Source organism: Trypanosoma cruzi, genomic scaffold, assembly GCF_000209065.1.
Source record: "Trypanosoma cruzi strain CL Brener 1047053517085 genomic scaffold, whole genome shotgun sequence".
Lineage (NCBI taxonomy): Eukaryota > Euglenozoa > Kinetoplastea > Trypanosomatida > Trypanosomatidae > Trypanosoma > Trypanosoma cruzi.
In genome coordinates this window covers 68,758-83,965 of record NW_001849553.1, presented here as the reverse complement: position 1 = coordinate 83,965, position 15,208 = coordinate 68,758, and the positions used below count along the sequence as shown (strand labels likewise).

At 48.5% G+C, this 15,208-nt stretch overlaps 7 protein-coding genes across 7 annotated transcripts, besides 17 other annotated features; all 7 read right to left on the bottom strand.

Annotated features, from left to right (window-relative positions):
• Positions 1–452, bottom strand: Tc00.1047053508879.229 (chaperone DnaJ protein, putative; the record flags this gene model as incomplete). Its single annotated transcript, XM_813966.1, has 1 exon — positions 1–452. A coding segment is annotated over one exon (452 nt), but the record flags the coding sequence as incomplete, so codon positions are not given.
• Positions 1–14,251: a sequence feature (heterozygous, non-Esmeraldo-like haplotype).
• Positions 361–383: a microsatellite.
• Positions 539–582: a microsatellite.
• On the bottom strand, positions 636–3,350 carry Tc00.1047053508879.220 (hypothetical protein, conserved; the record flags this gene model as incomplete). The annotated part of the gene is made up of 1 exon (XM_813964.1): positions 636–3,350. One exon carries the CDS (start codon positions 3,348–3,350, stop codon positions 636–638), a length of 2,715 nt encoding a protein of 904 aa, XP_819057.1.
• Positions 3,399–3,426: a microsatellite.
• Tc00.1047053508879.210 (hypothetical protein, conserved) lies at positions 3,961–5,658 on the bottom strand (the record flags this gene model as incomplete). The annotated part of the gene is made up of 1 exon (XM_813963.1): positions 3,961–5,658. The coding sequence occupies one exon, from the start codon at positions 5,656–5,658 to the stop codon at positions 3,961–3,963; it is 1,698 nt and encodes a 565-aa protein (XP_819056.1).
• Positions 4,223–4,268: a sequence feature (GA-rich).
• Positions 5,033–5,094: a sequence feature (GA-rich).
• Positions 5,560–5,625: a microsatellite.
• Positions 5,920–5,963: a microsatellite.
• Positions 7,171–7,192: a sequence feature (AT_rich).
• Tc00.1047053508879.200 (hypothetical protein, conserved) lies at positions 7,227–8,342 on the bottom strand (the record flags this gene model as incomplete). Its single annotated transcript, XM_813962.1, has 1 exon — positions 7,227–8,342. The coding sequence occupies one exon, from the start codon at positions 8,340–8,342 to the stop codon at positions 7,227–7,229; it is 1,116 nt and encodes a 371-aa protein (XP_819055.1).
• Tc00.1047053508879.190 (hypothetical protein, conserved) lies at positions 8,610–10,607 on the bottom strand (the record flags this gene model as incomplete). The annotated part of the gene is made up of 1 exon (XM_813961.1): positions 8,610–10,607. The coding sequence occupies one exon, from the start codon at positions 10,605–10,607 to the stop codon at positions 8,610–8,612; it is 1,998 nt and encodes a 665-aa protein (XP_819054.1).
• Positions 10,638–10,662: a microsatellite.
• Positions 10,867–10,887: a sequence feature (AT_rich).
• Tc00.1047053508879.180 (hypothetical protein, conserved) lies at positions 10,901–12,442 on the bottom strand (the record flags this gene model as incomplete). Its single annotated transcript, XM_813960.1, has 1 exon — positions 10,901–12,442. One exon carries the CDS (start codon positions 12,440–12,442, stop codon positions 10,901–10,903), a length of 1,542 nt encoding a protein of 513 aa, XP_819053.1.
• Positions 12,502–12,527: a sequence feature (AT_rich).
• Positions 12,944–13,002: a sequence feature (A-rich).
• Positions 13,026–13,062: a sequence feature (A-rich).
• On the bottom strand, positions 13,441–15,057 carry Tc00.1047053508879.170 (hypothetical protein, conserved; the record flags this gene model as incomplete). The annotated part of the gene is made up of 1 exon (XM_813959.1): positions 13,441–15,057. One exon carries the CDS (start codon positions 15,055–15,057, stop codon positions 13,441–13,443), a length of 1,617 nt encoding a protein of 538 aa, XP_819052.1.
• Positions 14,252–15,183: a sequence feature (areas merged during assembly that could not be assigned to a particular haplotype. This can correspond to areas where the two haplotypes were merged or to regions with more than two copies in the genome that were merged during assembly.).
• Positions 15,168–15,208: part of a sequence feature (T-rich) that runs on past the window's edge.
• Positions 15,184–15,208: part of a sequence feature (areas merged during assembly that could not be assigned to a particular haplotype. This can correspond to areas where the two haplotypes were merged or to regions with more than two copies in the genome that were merged during assembly.) that runs on past the window's edge.

Here is a 15,208-nt window from a genome sequence, read left to right as displayed (position 1 = left end):
TCTTCCTTTTGTTTTGGTCGCAGTATTCCCATTTCCTCCTCCGTCATCAATGTAAATGTTCCGCGACTACTTTCAGGAGAAATCAGAGAAATACGAAGCCATGAGCTCTTACTTTTGCTCCCACCGTGATCATTCAAAGAGGCTGTCATTGTGGAAGCAGCAGTGTGGTTCGCTAACATGGCCGCCAACACTGGCCTAAAAGGACTATATTGTGCCACTGCAGTAAGCTGCTGCAAAATAAGACGTCGTGCCGACAGACCACTCGACATGCGTCTCAAACTGTGAGTATTTTGCCTGTAATAAAATGCCTGCGAGTGTGAATTCTCTCTGATTCCTCCCGTACTTACAGAAAACAGAAGAAAATAAATAAATAAATAAATAAAAACCGGTATAATAATAATAATGGGGATGATTGCAAGTCCAAAAAAAAAAACAACGCCAGATCCAGTCATTTTAATCAAACGCCCTCTAGTTCTCTTCTAGCCGCTCGGAGACTACACACGTAATGCAATTACCCTTCCCTCCATCCTTCTCTCTAATATAAATATGAATACATGCATGAATATATATATATATATATGTCACTCTACGCAAATGTAGGTGTCGTTTCAGGCAGCTACGCTTTTGTCGGTATATTACGTCATCTGTAAGAAACGTGCGCGGGCGGCATTTTCGTTTTTCAGCATATCCTGCACCTCTAGTGCGTGTTGCACAGCATCCACAAGGTCAATGTAAAACCGAGGCAAACGTAACTGAGAAAATTTTGTACCCTGGTACTCACCGGCCTTTTGGCCACCTTTACACACGCCGGCGGTTCCATCCGCCATTGCCAAAATGGTAGATTCCGCAATCGTAACTGGAGTGTACGCGGGAAATCGTTGATGCATTGACGCCACATTCGCTGCATTTTCCAGGAATAAGCCTGCAGGCGTTGTTGCTTCTGTTCTCATTGTGGCAGCCTGGGATGGTGTTCGAGCCTCTCGTATTGGAAATTCAAAACCAACGCCAGTCCGCTGTGTTGCGGCTGTGTTGAATTCCTCCTTCCTCGTGGCGTCCTCTAATTCGTGTTGTCTGAGTGCATACATTTTATAACGCAATGCCTCAAGGTCCATTGGCTCCGGTGGAACACCACTAATCTGTGACAGTTTCCCACTCATCAGGAACGCGACTGCAAGATCACCGCAGTCCATGTGGTGTGTCTTCCTGCCGTAGGGAAAACCACCCGGAAACGATAAGCCGTGGGGCACCCGTGATTGAGCGTCAGCATGGGGCTCTGGAGTCGGGTCATGTAAAAGGCGGCTAACCATTTTACTTTTGGATTCAATCAACTGACTTCTGTGGCTGTCGTCCGCTTCACGCTTCATAAATGCATTTTCATTTTGTATGGGCGGCAAAACATGCACCACCTCCACCTTCCCAAAGCGGTCCACAATGGATTTTTCTGCAAGAATAGAGCGTACAATGACACTACGTTCTTCCCAGCCCACGTGTTTGCCTTGACCGTCCTTCTCGTGTGCGTGCCGACCCTCCAAGATGAAATTATTGATCCTTGTGGAACGCGACAATTTCGTTTGTGATGGAGGTGAGGCTGCATTTGTGTCACGTTGGCGGCCTGAAGGTAAACAGAAGAAAAGCTCCACGCAGTGTTCCTTCCCTACGACAAAGCTGTTTTTCCTGAGTGGGTTGATGCGAAGCAGTGTAGGAAACCCACCAAGCGCTCGCAGGTACAGCAATGATGCAAATAACACTTTACCAGGATGCGACAACTCCACAAACTGAGGATTTTTCTCGGTTGCTTGCATTAGGGAGACCCATGAATTATCCAGGAGGGACAACGATGCCTGCAGAGTGGATTTCCGTTGAAGTGGCGATGAAGGAGCTTTGTGAGACACCAAGAACTCACTATCAAGTAGCTGCTGCGGCTCTTTAAGAAGAGCTGAACAAGCCGCCAACGAGTTGGTAAATCCTCCAATATCACTTAACTCCGGCTGCGCCGTGGATTCCTGAAGGGCATCCATATGATGATGACGATGATGATGAAGTTCGTGAATTTTTTGTAAAGAATGAAAAAGATTATGATAATCATCATCATTTGACACGTGCAATTTCTTCTTTTCGGTATTATCCGTGTCAGAGATGAACTTTCTTTCAGACCTTCCTACCTCCTGCAGAGGACGCATCCATTCTCCCTTTCGATTTTCATCCTCAACAAACGGATGGGTAACGTGCCAATACTCGCACTTTGCTCCATCTTTTTCTTGCGACTTTCTTTCTAAGGGCATCGTGCCATTTGGAAGTACAACATTAGAGGGTGGTGCATTCCATGCGTGTAAGGAAAGAAACGAAAAACCTTTGATTCTCACGGTCTTGGGCAAAGCACCCAAGTCACCACCTGTTCGAGACTGAGACAAGGAGCATGAGTATTGAGCATCCCTGTAGGCATTCCCCTCTCCCGTACGGTCCCAAGTAGAATTTAAAGCCGTCAATGAAAGCTGTGGCGAGAAAAGTTTTGACGATGAATCAGCTCCTCTTGCGGGAAGAGGAGCCATATCCTCCGCATACAGTTGCCGTACTATTTGACGTGGAAGCGGCGTTAGCGCCGGTGCCACATTTCCAGACATTTTTTTCCGCTTCGTCTTCGTCACGGAAGTAGTAGGTTGCCAAGAATCGTCTTCACGCAGTGTGATGCTCTCAATAAAGCTCCTCCTCCGTCTTCCGTGGGCAACATCTCCCGCCTTAAATGACACCTCTCGGGATCTCGAGGCAAACAGCGATTCCCCACCAGCAATAGAAGACGTTGTGGTCGTCATGTTCATCGTCCCATGCGAAACGCTGCGTTGCTGTTGTTGTTTTTTTGGTGTGGGTACACCTGGCGCAACGGGTTTCTTCACTGCTTGCGGGCCACGTAAAGGGCGTGCGTTGTGTGGTGCGCTGCCGTGCGACCCCATGGCTGGTCTGTCTTTATTTGTCATGAGCGATTTTCTTGGCGGGTGTGGTACCGGCCTGCCTTTCATTAGCAAATTTTGTGCCGCAAACGCGGAATGTGTCGTTCCTATCGCGTGCTGGATTGTGGTTTTACGCAACAAGAGGTTCTTCGACCCGCGGCTTTTCCCACCGGGTTTCAGCAGCGCCTTACCCACAGCGTCTGCAGGATTCGGCCGGTGTTTCACAACAGCAGCTGCTGCTTCAGTCGAGAAGATAAAAGGTTTGGTGCTTTCAGCACACATTTCGTCCTCCCCGACTTCCAAATTGGCATTCACGGAGCCGGAGCTCCGACGAGAAACTCGTGAAGGCGCCGTGAAGCCCGTTTCGGTCCCCAGCAGGAGCAACGAAGGATCCTTCGCAAACATCACGCACCACACAGTCGAAACTGCCGCCTCTCGGATTTTAATGCAATAATATATATATATATATATATATATATATTTGTCTATTAAGAAGTTTATATTCCTTGCGTACGTGTGTGTGTTTTCCCTTTCCAGTGACGCCTCCTTTCTCCGCGTCTTGCCACTGAAAGAAGAAATAGCGGCGGGAGAGAGCAACAACAACAAAAGATAACCACTGAAAGAGGCATACGGCGTGGTCGTCTACTCTTCTCACAATAAATTCGGTCAAAAAAGTAAAGGCAAGACAAGTTAAAGAGGAAACGATAAGTGAGTGTGTGGGTAGATGGAGAGTGTACATGCACAAGAAACACCAGGCTGTATTTTTTTTTTTTCTTTTCGTGCCTGGGGCTCCTTTTTTGTGGCTGTGTTTTCTTGTGTATCCTTCTTGCTTTCTTTGTTCCTGCCGCCCCCATCATCATCATCATCATCGTCCTTCTCTCCGTTATTAATGTTTTGCTTCTGTACATCTTCCACGGTCCATCAAAGAAGAAAAAAAAAAAAAGGCACGGCTAAGCTACATGACGCCCTTTTGCCAACAGTGAGCTGTCGATGCAGATACCATTGGGAAGGACCTCTAATCACTGTCGTTCTTCCGCGGCGTGGTGCCACGGACGTGAACGTGAAATCCCTTCAGCGCAAAACGCTTTTCCGCGGCAGGCCCTGTGAATGTTGGAACATCAGGGGAGACTCCTTCCTTTGCGACATAAATGACATTGTCACACATGGCAGCAGAGCTGACGTCCCCTTCCAGACGGACGCTGCCATCAAAGGCATTTCCACGCAATATGGGATGCTGAGTGGGTATCGGCACCCGAGAAAGAGCTCTTGCTTCAGTGTCTTCCTCCTCCTCCTCTTCCTCCTCTTCTTGTTCTTCTTCCTCCTTTGCCTCAGCATCCTGGGAAGCATCGTGGATAATGTCCATTAGGAGAGAGGGATCAGGCGGTAATGGCGGCACAGGACCCTTCACGAGAAGACACTCCCGACCACACCATCGAACAGCGGAGCACTTAACCTTTGCCGCACCGTCCTCACCCGAAAACAAAATTCCGACGGAGCTAATGCTCTCTACGCGTGAAGCAATCACGGAAGTGCCATGGCAGCCATTGACAAGCAAAATTCCCACGTGGCTTTGCGCCACAAAAACATCTTGAATAGATACATCGGCGTCATCCAGGTACACGCCCACAGCGCAAAGTGTCTTTTCAGGTATCTTTGCCTGCTGCAACGGACGTCTTGAACGAGAGACAGATTGTGAAGAAGTATTCTTTTGTGCGTGACGCGCGGCGCGAGACCAAAAATCTTGCGTTTCATGGACAATACCAAATTGAGGGCCGATAATCATGGAGCTGTGAAAGCGGAGTGCACACCGTGGAAAGGCGTATATTCCATGTTTTTGATTTCCGTAAATCACACAAAATTCAACCTGTACTTCTGTCAGGGGATGTGCAGTCACGGTGGTCTCCAACAAGGGGGACGGCAATGGAACATCACTGTCTTGCGTTTTGTTTGCTTTTTCCTCCACCTCGGATCGACCAAACACACAGTGACGCACGGTGGCTCGACTAAGCGGCTCAAACACTGCTCCCTCAAGAAAAGAAAATCCCTGCAATTCCAGGCGAGAGCGCTTCACAGTCTCCTTTTGAGTTTCGTTTTCTTCCTCTTCCTCCTCGGCTTCCTTCTCCTGTTCTTCGTCTTCCTCGTCGTCCTCGCGTGGGTCATATTGTTTGATGGGGTACACCGTCTTGCGCTCACCCTGCGGAGTAAAAGGAGCTGTGCTACGCAGTATCAATTTCCCCTCAAATACAGGGAATTGTGTGGCATCTGTCGTGGTGGGGGTAACCGCGTCCGTCTTGGGTGCGTCACTCCCAAATGGTGCATACCAGGGACCGAGACGACGTTCATCTTTGGGAATTCGTATTTTTTTCCGATATCCCCCCTTTGGACCCATCGCCAAAGGCACACTCATCACACTTAAGCCGTCTAACCTTGATTCGTCCATACAGACCTCCTTCTCTGCATACAGACCGGGGTATACAAGGACAATATCATCGCGGTACTTCACAACGTTGAGGGCATCCTGAAGTCTTTTTATGGTACTGAACCCGCCCACGTAAAATGTGCTGGGACCATCTTGAAGCTCATCAATGTCGTTTAGCTCGGTCCATTCTTCCAGCTCCTCCTCTTCCTCCTCTTCTTCTTCCTCCTCTTCTTCCTCCTCCTCCTCCTCCTCCTCCTCTTCACGCAGGAGTTTATCGTCCTTTGGCCGAGCCATCCAATTCTTTTCCCACTCCTTTCCGCTCTTTTTTGTTTGTTGTTGTTGTTGCTTCCCTCCCCCCTTTCTTGTGTAAAAAAGAAACTGAAAAAAAAAAAAAATAGGTTGACGGTAAAGAAAAGTGGGGAATCACATTTATCAATTCCACCTAATTGTGAATGCAAGACACACTCGCACGCTCATATGCGTCGACCATGATGGCAATGGCTCATTATTAAAGGGAAAGCTTTGCGAGAAGGATTTAAAATTGTAATAAATACTGACACACACACACAAAGACAGACAGACAGACAGACAGACAGACACATCAAAAAAAAAAAAAAAAGACACATATTTAAAATGGATCGGCATCAGAACGACGTGTATTCAAAATTAATGTATTCTCGCAATCGTAAAAGAAGCGGCAATCAATAAACACAGGCATGTATGTTACCAAACCAAAGAAAAAAAAAAAAGGTTGTGACTAATCAAAAATAATCAAAAACTCATCCATGAAATTCTCCAAAGCCCTAACAGTCTTGTTCATGTTGACAGCTACAGAAAGAGTACATCCTGGCAATTTCATGGTTGGCTACCTCACCGTGGTAGCCAACGTCCATCACCGAAGGACGCGGGTGGGATTCTTCGGGAAGCCAAAAGTCAATCATTCCGCAGTGTTCCGGATCTCGGCCCGTACGGCACCATGATGTGCTCGCTGCCGTGCTGCCAACGCATATTTGTGCGCCCCGCAATGCCAGTGGCATTTTTGCAGGGGGTAACGTGCCTGACCCGGAGACGGCGGCGAAAAATACATGCGGAAGTTGGCACCGCGCGTATCAGGGTCAATTGCCCCGTATTGTCGGGGTAATCCAGCAGTCAGCGCTGCGTCCATCACGGGGTCGTAATTGTTGGCGCGGGTCTGACGGCATCAACCAGCGCCCGGACCAGCCGTGTCGTGCTGGGAAACGGTCCAACACCATGGAGTCTGAGAGCACGTCTTGCCACAATGTGGACCATCGGATTTATTTGAGGAAACACGACAGCAAGCAAAAAATATCGTGCACACGTCCTTTGAGACTGAGACGGGTTGGTACGGAGTGAGCAATTTTTTTCTAATTTTGTGTGAGCAATTCGCATAGTCGAAGAGAATATGGCGTTCAAAACAATTTCACCGCCGCAGAAATCGTGGAAAAACGGGCCATAAAATGCACAGAGAGAAGATGTGAGATGTGGTGGGTTGTTTGCCAACAATTTCATATTTCTTCTACTACAACGGCCTATAGCGGATGGTGGCAAGGAAAAGCCCCCTCAATATATATATGTATACATGAACAAATAAATAGATGGAAAAAATAAAATTATCCTCCCCCCCCCCCAGAGAGAGAGAGGCCATCTTTATGCAATGCATACGCAAGAACGTGTATCAAAAGGAAATGTTGGGATATAAAGATTGCAACAATACGAAAGGCGTCCATAACTTATGAGAAAGGTCATTTTCCTCGTCTCGGTGTATTGACAGCCTATATTCATCTCTTTATATATATATATATTATTTGCAGGACGCACACCCTTTTTTTCCCCACATCTTCTCACTTCTTGTCACGTGAGACATAATATGAGAACGGTACCCCCGCCATAGGGGCTTTTAGTCGTCTTTTTTGCAGAGAAAATGGTAAATCATCATCATTATCATCATCTCGCGTAATACCTCCGCCTTCGCTACCTGAATGAATTCCTTGGCCGCTCAATCTCCCTCGTTTCAGCCTCTGACTGTATTTTTCCAGCTGCTGATCAAGATCGCGTTGTTGCCGCAGTAGTCTGGCAAGCTCTAATGTCAGTTGGTCCATCGATGTATGTGTCTTGAGTGCCACATCGCGAAGTTCCTTAAGACGGTCCAATCCCACCGTTCCCTGCCGCGTCAATACGTCATACCGAAGCCGGGCGTCACTCGCCGACTGTTCCAGCGAAATGCACTGCTCTTCTAATTGATCCCTGCTGTTCGTAAGGAAATGCTCACGACTCCGTAAATTTCGACGTCGCCGCTTCAACTCGTCTAGTTCATGTTGAATATGACGCCTGTAAACATCGGCCGGCGCCACAGAACCCTCACCTGTAAATTGCACGTTGTCACCTCCATCTTCATCGGTCCTACTAATGTCACACGCGTTAACCTCGCCATCCACCGCCATTCCACGTTGAAAAACTGTTGGACGTGAGAGGGGGAGAAACAGTACACAGTCCTCCGGGCTTTTTATTGCCTCACGGCAAATAGGGCACGTGGGATGGTTGCTGTACTCATGCAGTTGAATGGCACATAAGAAGTGAAGCAGGTGTCCACACGGCAACACAACAATTCCATGATCGGCCCCGCATGGTGTAACTCCGCAGCCTACCTCACGACTGGTGCGATGACGGCTGCCATTTTTCTTCGCGGCACGGTGGTACATGTCGAGTGCGTTGATAAAAGTCATGAAATCGTCTGTGTCGTCTTGCCGTGATACGCCGGGCGCAAACGTAATACGAAATTCCTCCTCCCCTGAAGACACCTCCCCGAGTTGTGGCGCCGGTGATACACGTGGGGGACTCGGCAACTTCTTTTCCGGTGAGATGGCATTTGATGGCGATGCCGACGAGCCCGTGCCGGGAATGAGCGCCTGGAGGCAAATGGAGCACTCCGCATGCCGCATGGCATCAAAAAGAAACATGACTTTGCCACAAAGGAAAAAAAATAATAAAAAAGGAACAACGCACACGACAACACCAACAAAAATAACCACAAAAAACAGCGAAGCAACAGAAAAATCCTTCAATAGTGACACCAACAGTCATTAAAATAATAATAATAACAAAAACAAAGACGTCTTACACGTATGTCTGAGGAATGGGGGACCCAAGAGAAAATAGTTGGTGCACTCATGAATGAGGGAGGAGTCGACAAGTATGCAGCTGCAGCTGTGGCCGTAACGGAAAGTTTACTCATACGACCATGAGGGTGGAGGGGCTAAAAAAACAACAGACTTCCCTTGTCTCCGTACAAATTCGTCCGGATACCGTTTTAAATCCTCTAAACTGCAGCACACATTTAATGCCTCCTCACTCTCATCATCCACCACAGGCTCCTGTTCGCGTTTTTCCAAATCCGCTTTCTTATCGTCTGTGTCTTCCACTCCTTGATCCGTTCCATTAGCGATGCTACCTGGGTCCCTGGTAAGCAGTAAAGAATGATCCATTTCATACCGCCATGCATGCAGGGCAATCGCAGAGCCATTTGGACATTTGAAACACGCCACAGGAAGGCGACCTGAGCACTCCCAACAAAGGGCATCATGTGTATAAAACATCTCACGGCAAACTTTTGGTAACTCCTCCACATGGAAGTATATTCTGATTTCCATTTCTTCTTCATTTTCCTTGGCACTCTGTGCACCAGAATTCTTGCATTTTGAAAGCGCCGGTTCGTGAAAACCGCTTTTCTGCTGTTCCATCACGTTACATTTTAAGTCCCCAATGATCGGGTGTCCCCAATCGCTAAGATGCATACGAATTTGATGCATACGGCCAGAAAAGGGGACACAATGCACCAAGGACTCACCCTCACTTGCTTGCCCACTACCAGAAGTAAAGTAGCGCAGTGGCTGACAGAACGTCGCCGCATCCTGATAAAAAGGTTCACGCTGTTGTTTTCCCTCTTGATCCCGCGCTGGTGGCTCCTCTGTGGTGTCCCCGTCACGAAATTTGAATTGCATCAGCCGTGAGGCAAGTAACACGGGCGGGCCAACTACACCCAAAGCCTCTTCATTAACCGCATCACATCGTCTAATAGTGGGGTTGGTGGGGATGGTAATAAAAAAAACTTTCTCTGTCGTACGGTGATCGTCATCCCCACCATTCTCTTTCCTCACCCTGCATGAGTGGAGTGCATGTGACGCATCATTGGGGAAGTAACCGTGAACACGGGCCAAGTAGCGCTTTCTCACACCAACGTCAAATTCCCTCAGAGTTCTCTCCTCAATGGACTGCACACCTCCCACGCGTGTAGTTTTTTTATCGTCCGAAGCAATCAGGCGCAACTTCCACAAGAATACCTCCTCCATCTGTTTCGTTTTTCGCGTTAGCGCCTCTCCAACGCGCCGTGTGGCTGCCTGAGAAACACCAAGAAGCAAAACACCAGAAGTTACCTTGTCTAGACGATAACAGGGGCGTGGCAGACGCTCGATGGAGACATATTCCGCCATACTGCCCTCGTCTTTCACCATGTAATAGGCCAAGAGCTCCTGACACTCCGCCTCCGTCAAATACCGTGTAGACACAATCGACTGTAACATGGGGTCCCTCTGCAGAAGCCATGCACGCAGACGTTTCGGTGCCAAAACGTACTCCAGCATTGTTGTACACGAGTTCATAAAATATCGCCCGCCTGCGTGGGTGGGAACTCCAGCCGGCTTGTGTATAACAAGAAGTCCATACATCGTTATGCGTACTGCCGCAAGAACTATCGGATCAATTCCTGTAGTGCCCATACAAAGGGGGATCTCATGTCGATGCACCGTGTGAAGAACAACATCACCCGACTCCAAGATCACCGGTCCTGAAATGTCTTCATTGACTTCCCTCTCATCAGGTTGATCAACTCCGTACAATCGTTTCATGCAATTTCTTCGCACGTTGTGGTGTTTCCGTGGTTGCCGTCGAAGACGACCCTGTCGCATGCATGCCTCATAGTACTGGCGGGAGTGATGTGCGTGCTCCTCACTATAAATGTCCAAAAGATTCTTCCCGACCCAACGCCCCTTCACAAAGACACGAAAAGTGTAATAATACGGCACCACGTGACGGCGCACACATTGTGAGGGGTCTGTACGCACGGTGTACCACGGGAAACCCGGAATCAGTGGAGTGCCATAAAGCTGCCGTTTGGTGTCAGATGCCCACGCCTCTGACTCAAGCTGCAGAAGCCATGCAACCTCCATGCGCCTTCACAATCTCCCCTCCCCCATCCCAAAATAAAATAAAATGAAATAAAATCCAACCGGACAAAAAAATGTCACGTCACGTATCAATTCCACCAAAAACAGCAGATGGTACAAAGTTATATAACTTTTCATGAGCAAATTAGTTGTTTTCGTTTTTACTCAGCGAAGATGAGAGTGTGAGCGCACATCTGCAGGTACACAGAGAAGAAAAACAAAAAGAAAAAAAAAAGTTAAGCAACACAGCTTTCCACTCTGCAATAATAAAATAAAAATAATTCTCAGCGACTACATTACCGACCGAGCGTGGCGGCGGTCTGCCCCTTCACTGCCTTCATGGCGTTTCGTACCGCCGACGGGGGCGGAATCGGTTCCTGCAGGAGATGCAACTTCACCAACAGTGACATCAAACAGTCAAAGTAGGCCTTGTGATGAACATGGTCCAGTGCAAACAAAATATCACGCACATCCTCTAAGAGATGAGGATAAGACGTTGAAGTGGGAAAGGAGTTGACCGACGCTTGCAGAAAAGCAACCGTGTAGTCGGTCACAGCTTTCCAGAAACGATCATCGGTGTAACGCCGCGCGGCGAGAGCACTGCACACTATTCCCACGGTCTCTAACAGCTTCGTACCAGTAGCATCGCTACCAACACTCCCAGACTCCAACTCGCGCTGCTTCTCCAAGTCCTTACGCTCCTTCAGGGAAAGAAGTCGCAGCTGTGCCTGACGAATGGATGTACCAGCAGGTTTCATCCCTTTTGACTCAAATCGTTGCATGGACTCCCGCATCCGCACCTCCAACGCGCGGGCGACAGCATGCAGATGCGATAAGACTGTGTAGCACGTCATGATTGGTCTCAAATCTCCGCTGCTGGGGCAATCAACCGCCGTAGCGGTGGTCGACGAAAAATTATCTTTGTCGCCATTGGGGTCATCGAAATCCGCGCTGCGAGCAACGGCGATGGCAAGTGCTCCAAGCCGATGGTTCTCCAATTGTTCGCATGCGCCCAGTGCGGGGAGAAGCAGACGGTACAGAGATGGCAAGAGCGTTACCGGCGGACCAATTGACAACACCGCAGCACTTGCATCGGCCAGTAGTAAAGCCTGCTGCAGCTCTTCCGGTGTAAGCCGTACACCCATCTGGCCCACGCGTTCACCATCACGAGAGGAAGAGGACACAGCGTTCAGCACAATATCTTTTCTACTGTTTTCATTCTTTGCATGGGTGGTCTCCGTCAGGCGATCATGCACCGCGTAAAGGGTGTGTGTCAAACGCTCTTGAGCCAGATAAAAAACTACAACACGAAGCTCCGCAAGGACAGAAACAAGCATTGCGCTCCCCTCTGTACTTGCGTCGTCTTTCGCGGTTGGAAAAGACAGCTGTAATCGTGTCTCCCCTAACTGCACCGCCGTACACAATGCTTGCAGAAAAACTGGAAGACATTGTAAGTCACGCGGGACACGCTCCATGATGTTGCTTTCCTTCTCCTGCTTACCAGTCTCATTCTGCTCGTCATGCACGAGAAGCTCGTTCTCCAACAGCGAAGGAAGAGCATCCGCTGCTGCCTGCGGGAAGTGCATTCGCCATAGCCGACAAAATCGCCACCATGACTCCACGTCATCTGCCTTCTCGGCCAATTCTTGAATGCTCTCAACGAGGCACTGCCAAACAGGCACCGATGTGGAGGTGTTGAGGAGTCTTAACGGTGTCCCCTCACTCAACCTTACACTAATTCCGTACTGCGCGCGAAACAGACATGTATGCCGTACAACATTCTGTGACTGTCTCCTGAATCCCGGCGATAAAAGAAAAAGACATGTACGCCTCCACATTCACCACAGTAAAAAATTAAAAGGGACCAAAACAATAACCTTCTCTTAATCCAGTGAAGAAATAAATAAATATAAAAAAAATATACATATAACGAATGTGCAGCCATAAATATAAAATAAAAACACGAGCGCCTCACACCAAAGACGGACGTATCCCGTAACCTCCTTCTCCCCCACCACCATCACCATCACAACAATTAAGAAGCAAGGAAGTTAACTGGGAAAGTCTTGCACACACAAACCCTCCTCCTTTCCCCCCCCCCCCCCTCTCTATTCTTTTCACCCCTTCTCGTTCGGCTTGTTCGCTCTTTCCCACCGCTGCTTTTCTTATTGCTGCGTCCTTGTCGCTCAATGGTCGGTACCACCTGCCTCAAAATGGAGATCGCACGTGGGCAGTTTTCCGCCCCACAGCAACAACTTCACCACCCTTCCCTCACTGCAAACATTTTTGTGTTGTTCCTCTGTGAATGAGGCAAAAGAGGCCACATTTCACTCTTTCACTCTTTACTTTTGTTTTTGTTTTTTCTTTTTTTTCTAATTAATTCTTTTTTTCTTTTTTTAATTATCACTTCTCTTTTGCCTTTTTTCTTTTCTTTTCTTCTTCCTTTTTTTCTTTTTTTGGGTTGTCGTGCCACCACCTCTTCGCCTTTCATATATTTGGATGTTTGCCTGCGTTCCGCATGTTGTTTGTTCTTCTTCTCTTTGTTGGCTTTTTGCCCCAGTCTTAGTACCATGCGGTGCCTCCTCCGCCTCTTTTCCCCCCCTCCGTCCCCCGGAGCACACAAAGAAGGAACAGGGACGGGCAGACACGACCCCCTCATTTCATCTCCCCCCTCTTCCCGCCTCATCCCACAACACACAAATGAAAGTAAAAAAAAACAACAAAAAACAACGACCCGCAATGTGTGTGTGTGTATTTTTGTGTGGAAAAGGAATAAATAACAAAAAAAAAGTACGGGAGTGAGGATGATGAAAAGAAAAAAAGGTGCGTGGTGTCGTTACAATGAAGCCTCATCTGGAAGCATGCCCTCTCGGAACGCCTCCTTCAGTCGCTGCGCCAACTCCGGCGCAAGATCGTTACCGTAATGTGAAAGTAATGCCTGCAGCTGACGTCCCTCCTCGGCTGTGATGAAACGCACACGTTTCCCGGTCTTTGGATCCACAAGATCGTCCTTCTGCTCCATCACCACAGCCAACATGTCATTGGCCTGCAAAAAGATAGTCTGCAGACTCTTCTTGGGCACATAAATCTTTAGTGTGACAATAACATCAAGAATGCTGAGTATGACGGGCAGTGCGGGGTATTCCACCTCATCCAAACGAGAGCCCACTTGTTCGCCCATAGCACGAAGCTTTTGACGTGTGGGCTCGGCATTCATGGCATTACGTCCACCATCACTCACCTTGGCGTAGCAGGCACGTATGCTTACCATCGCGGCGTTCGCCATATGGTGTGTGAGCTGGTCGGCAGTGCATATGCGCTCCACAAGCCGCTCGCACACTTCCAGTCGCATAGTGCGCCATTTACGCAGTACGTGGGACAATGTTGCACACTCATGTGGAGTAAAGTCATTGACGTGGTTTGTTGCACGTATCGCAAGGGGTTCTAAATGAAATGGCGTTAGATCATGAACCGTATAACACTGCAAGATACCTAACAATGACGGGAGATCAAAGTCGTTAGCAAGAACTCCCACACGACGTGACATTGCCAATAAAATTTTTCGACGAATGTCTAATGTCTCCTTTGCACAGCCACGCCGTGTTTTAAAGAGTTTCGTTGAAAAAGCCTTAATAGAGGCCATATCTATGTTTTCATAGTTACTAAATTTAAGCATTGCCTTTTCCATTCGGTTCCATAAATGACGGTTGTAAAAATTTGACGAGACAATATGCGTAGACACGTACAAGACATCGTCCGCTGAAAGAACTCCATCATTGTCACGTCTTAGTAGTTCTACAGTTAACATGCGCATTGCGGCAATGTACTTTGGATCCTCTAGCCAGTCTCGTTCCTTTAAAGAGGTGGCGTAGTAAAGTGTGCGGCGCAGCTCATGCATACCAGCGTGCTGCAAAAGCGGTGTCTTTTGCATTTGCTCTACAAGCGCCGTCATTTCACTTGTCGCAGATGCCCTTAGCTCATCCACAAATTCTTCCATCCCCTCCTGCGTCAAAATCTCCGCACTTGCCCCGAGCGCATTCTGCGCCTTTAGCTGCAACGCCAATTCATCGGCCTTGGCAAGACACTCCGACAACACATCGCAATGACCCGTAATGGCTGTCGTTGGAGCCGTGAGAGCACCGTTTGGGCCTGACCCTGGCGTGTAGGTCACAGGGAGAGAACCCTCCGGCGTTGCCACAGCAGCCATCGGCGTCTCCAACGACATTTGCTGCGCTGTCATTGGCATGCTGGATGGCGCAGTCGTCGATGACCCCACAGAAGCCACCCATCGCCTCGTGCTACACAGCGCAGCACCACCGGCAGAGTGACAGCCAGAGTAATACAGAGACTGCTGCTGCTGCTGCTGTAGATGGCGAGCAAAGGAGAATCTTCTGTGGCATAAAGCCTGAAAAGTTCGTCCCGTATAATGCCTCACAGCCAAACAATGCTGCATGTGACCCTCGACCCCTCACCCGCCTGCTCCTTTTCTCCACCAGAATGCCCTCCGTGTAAGCAAGAGCGCAAAGGGGTAAAAAAAAAGAGCATACCAACAGCAGCCCATGCAGAAAACAAAAAAAAAGGGAAAAGAAAACGCGTAAGTAAGA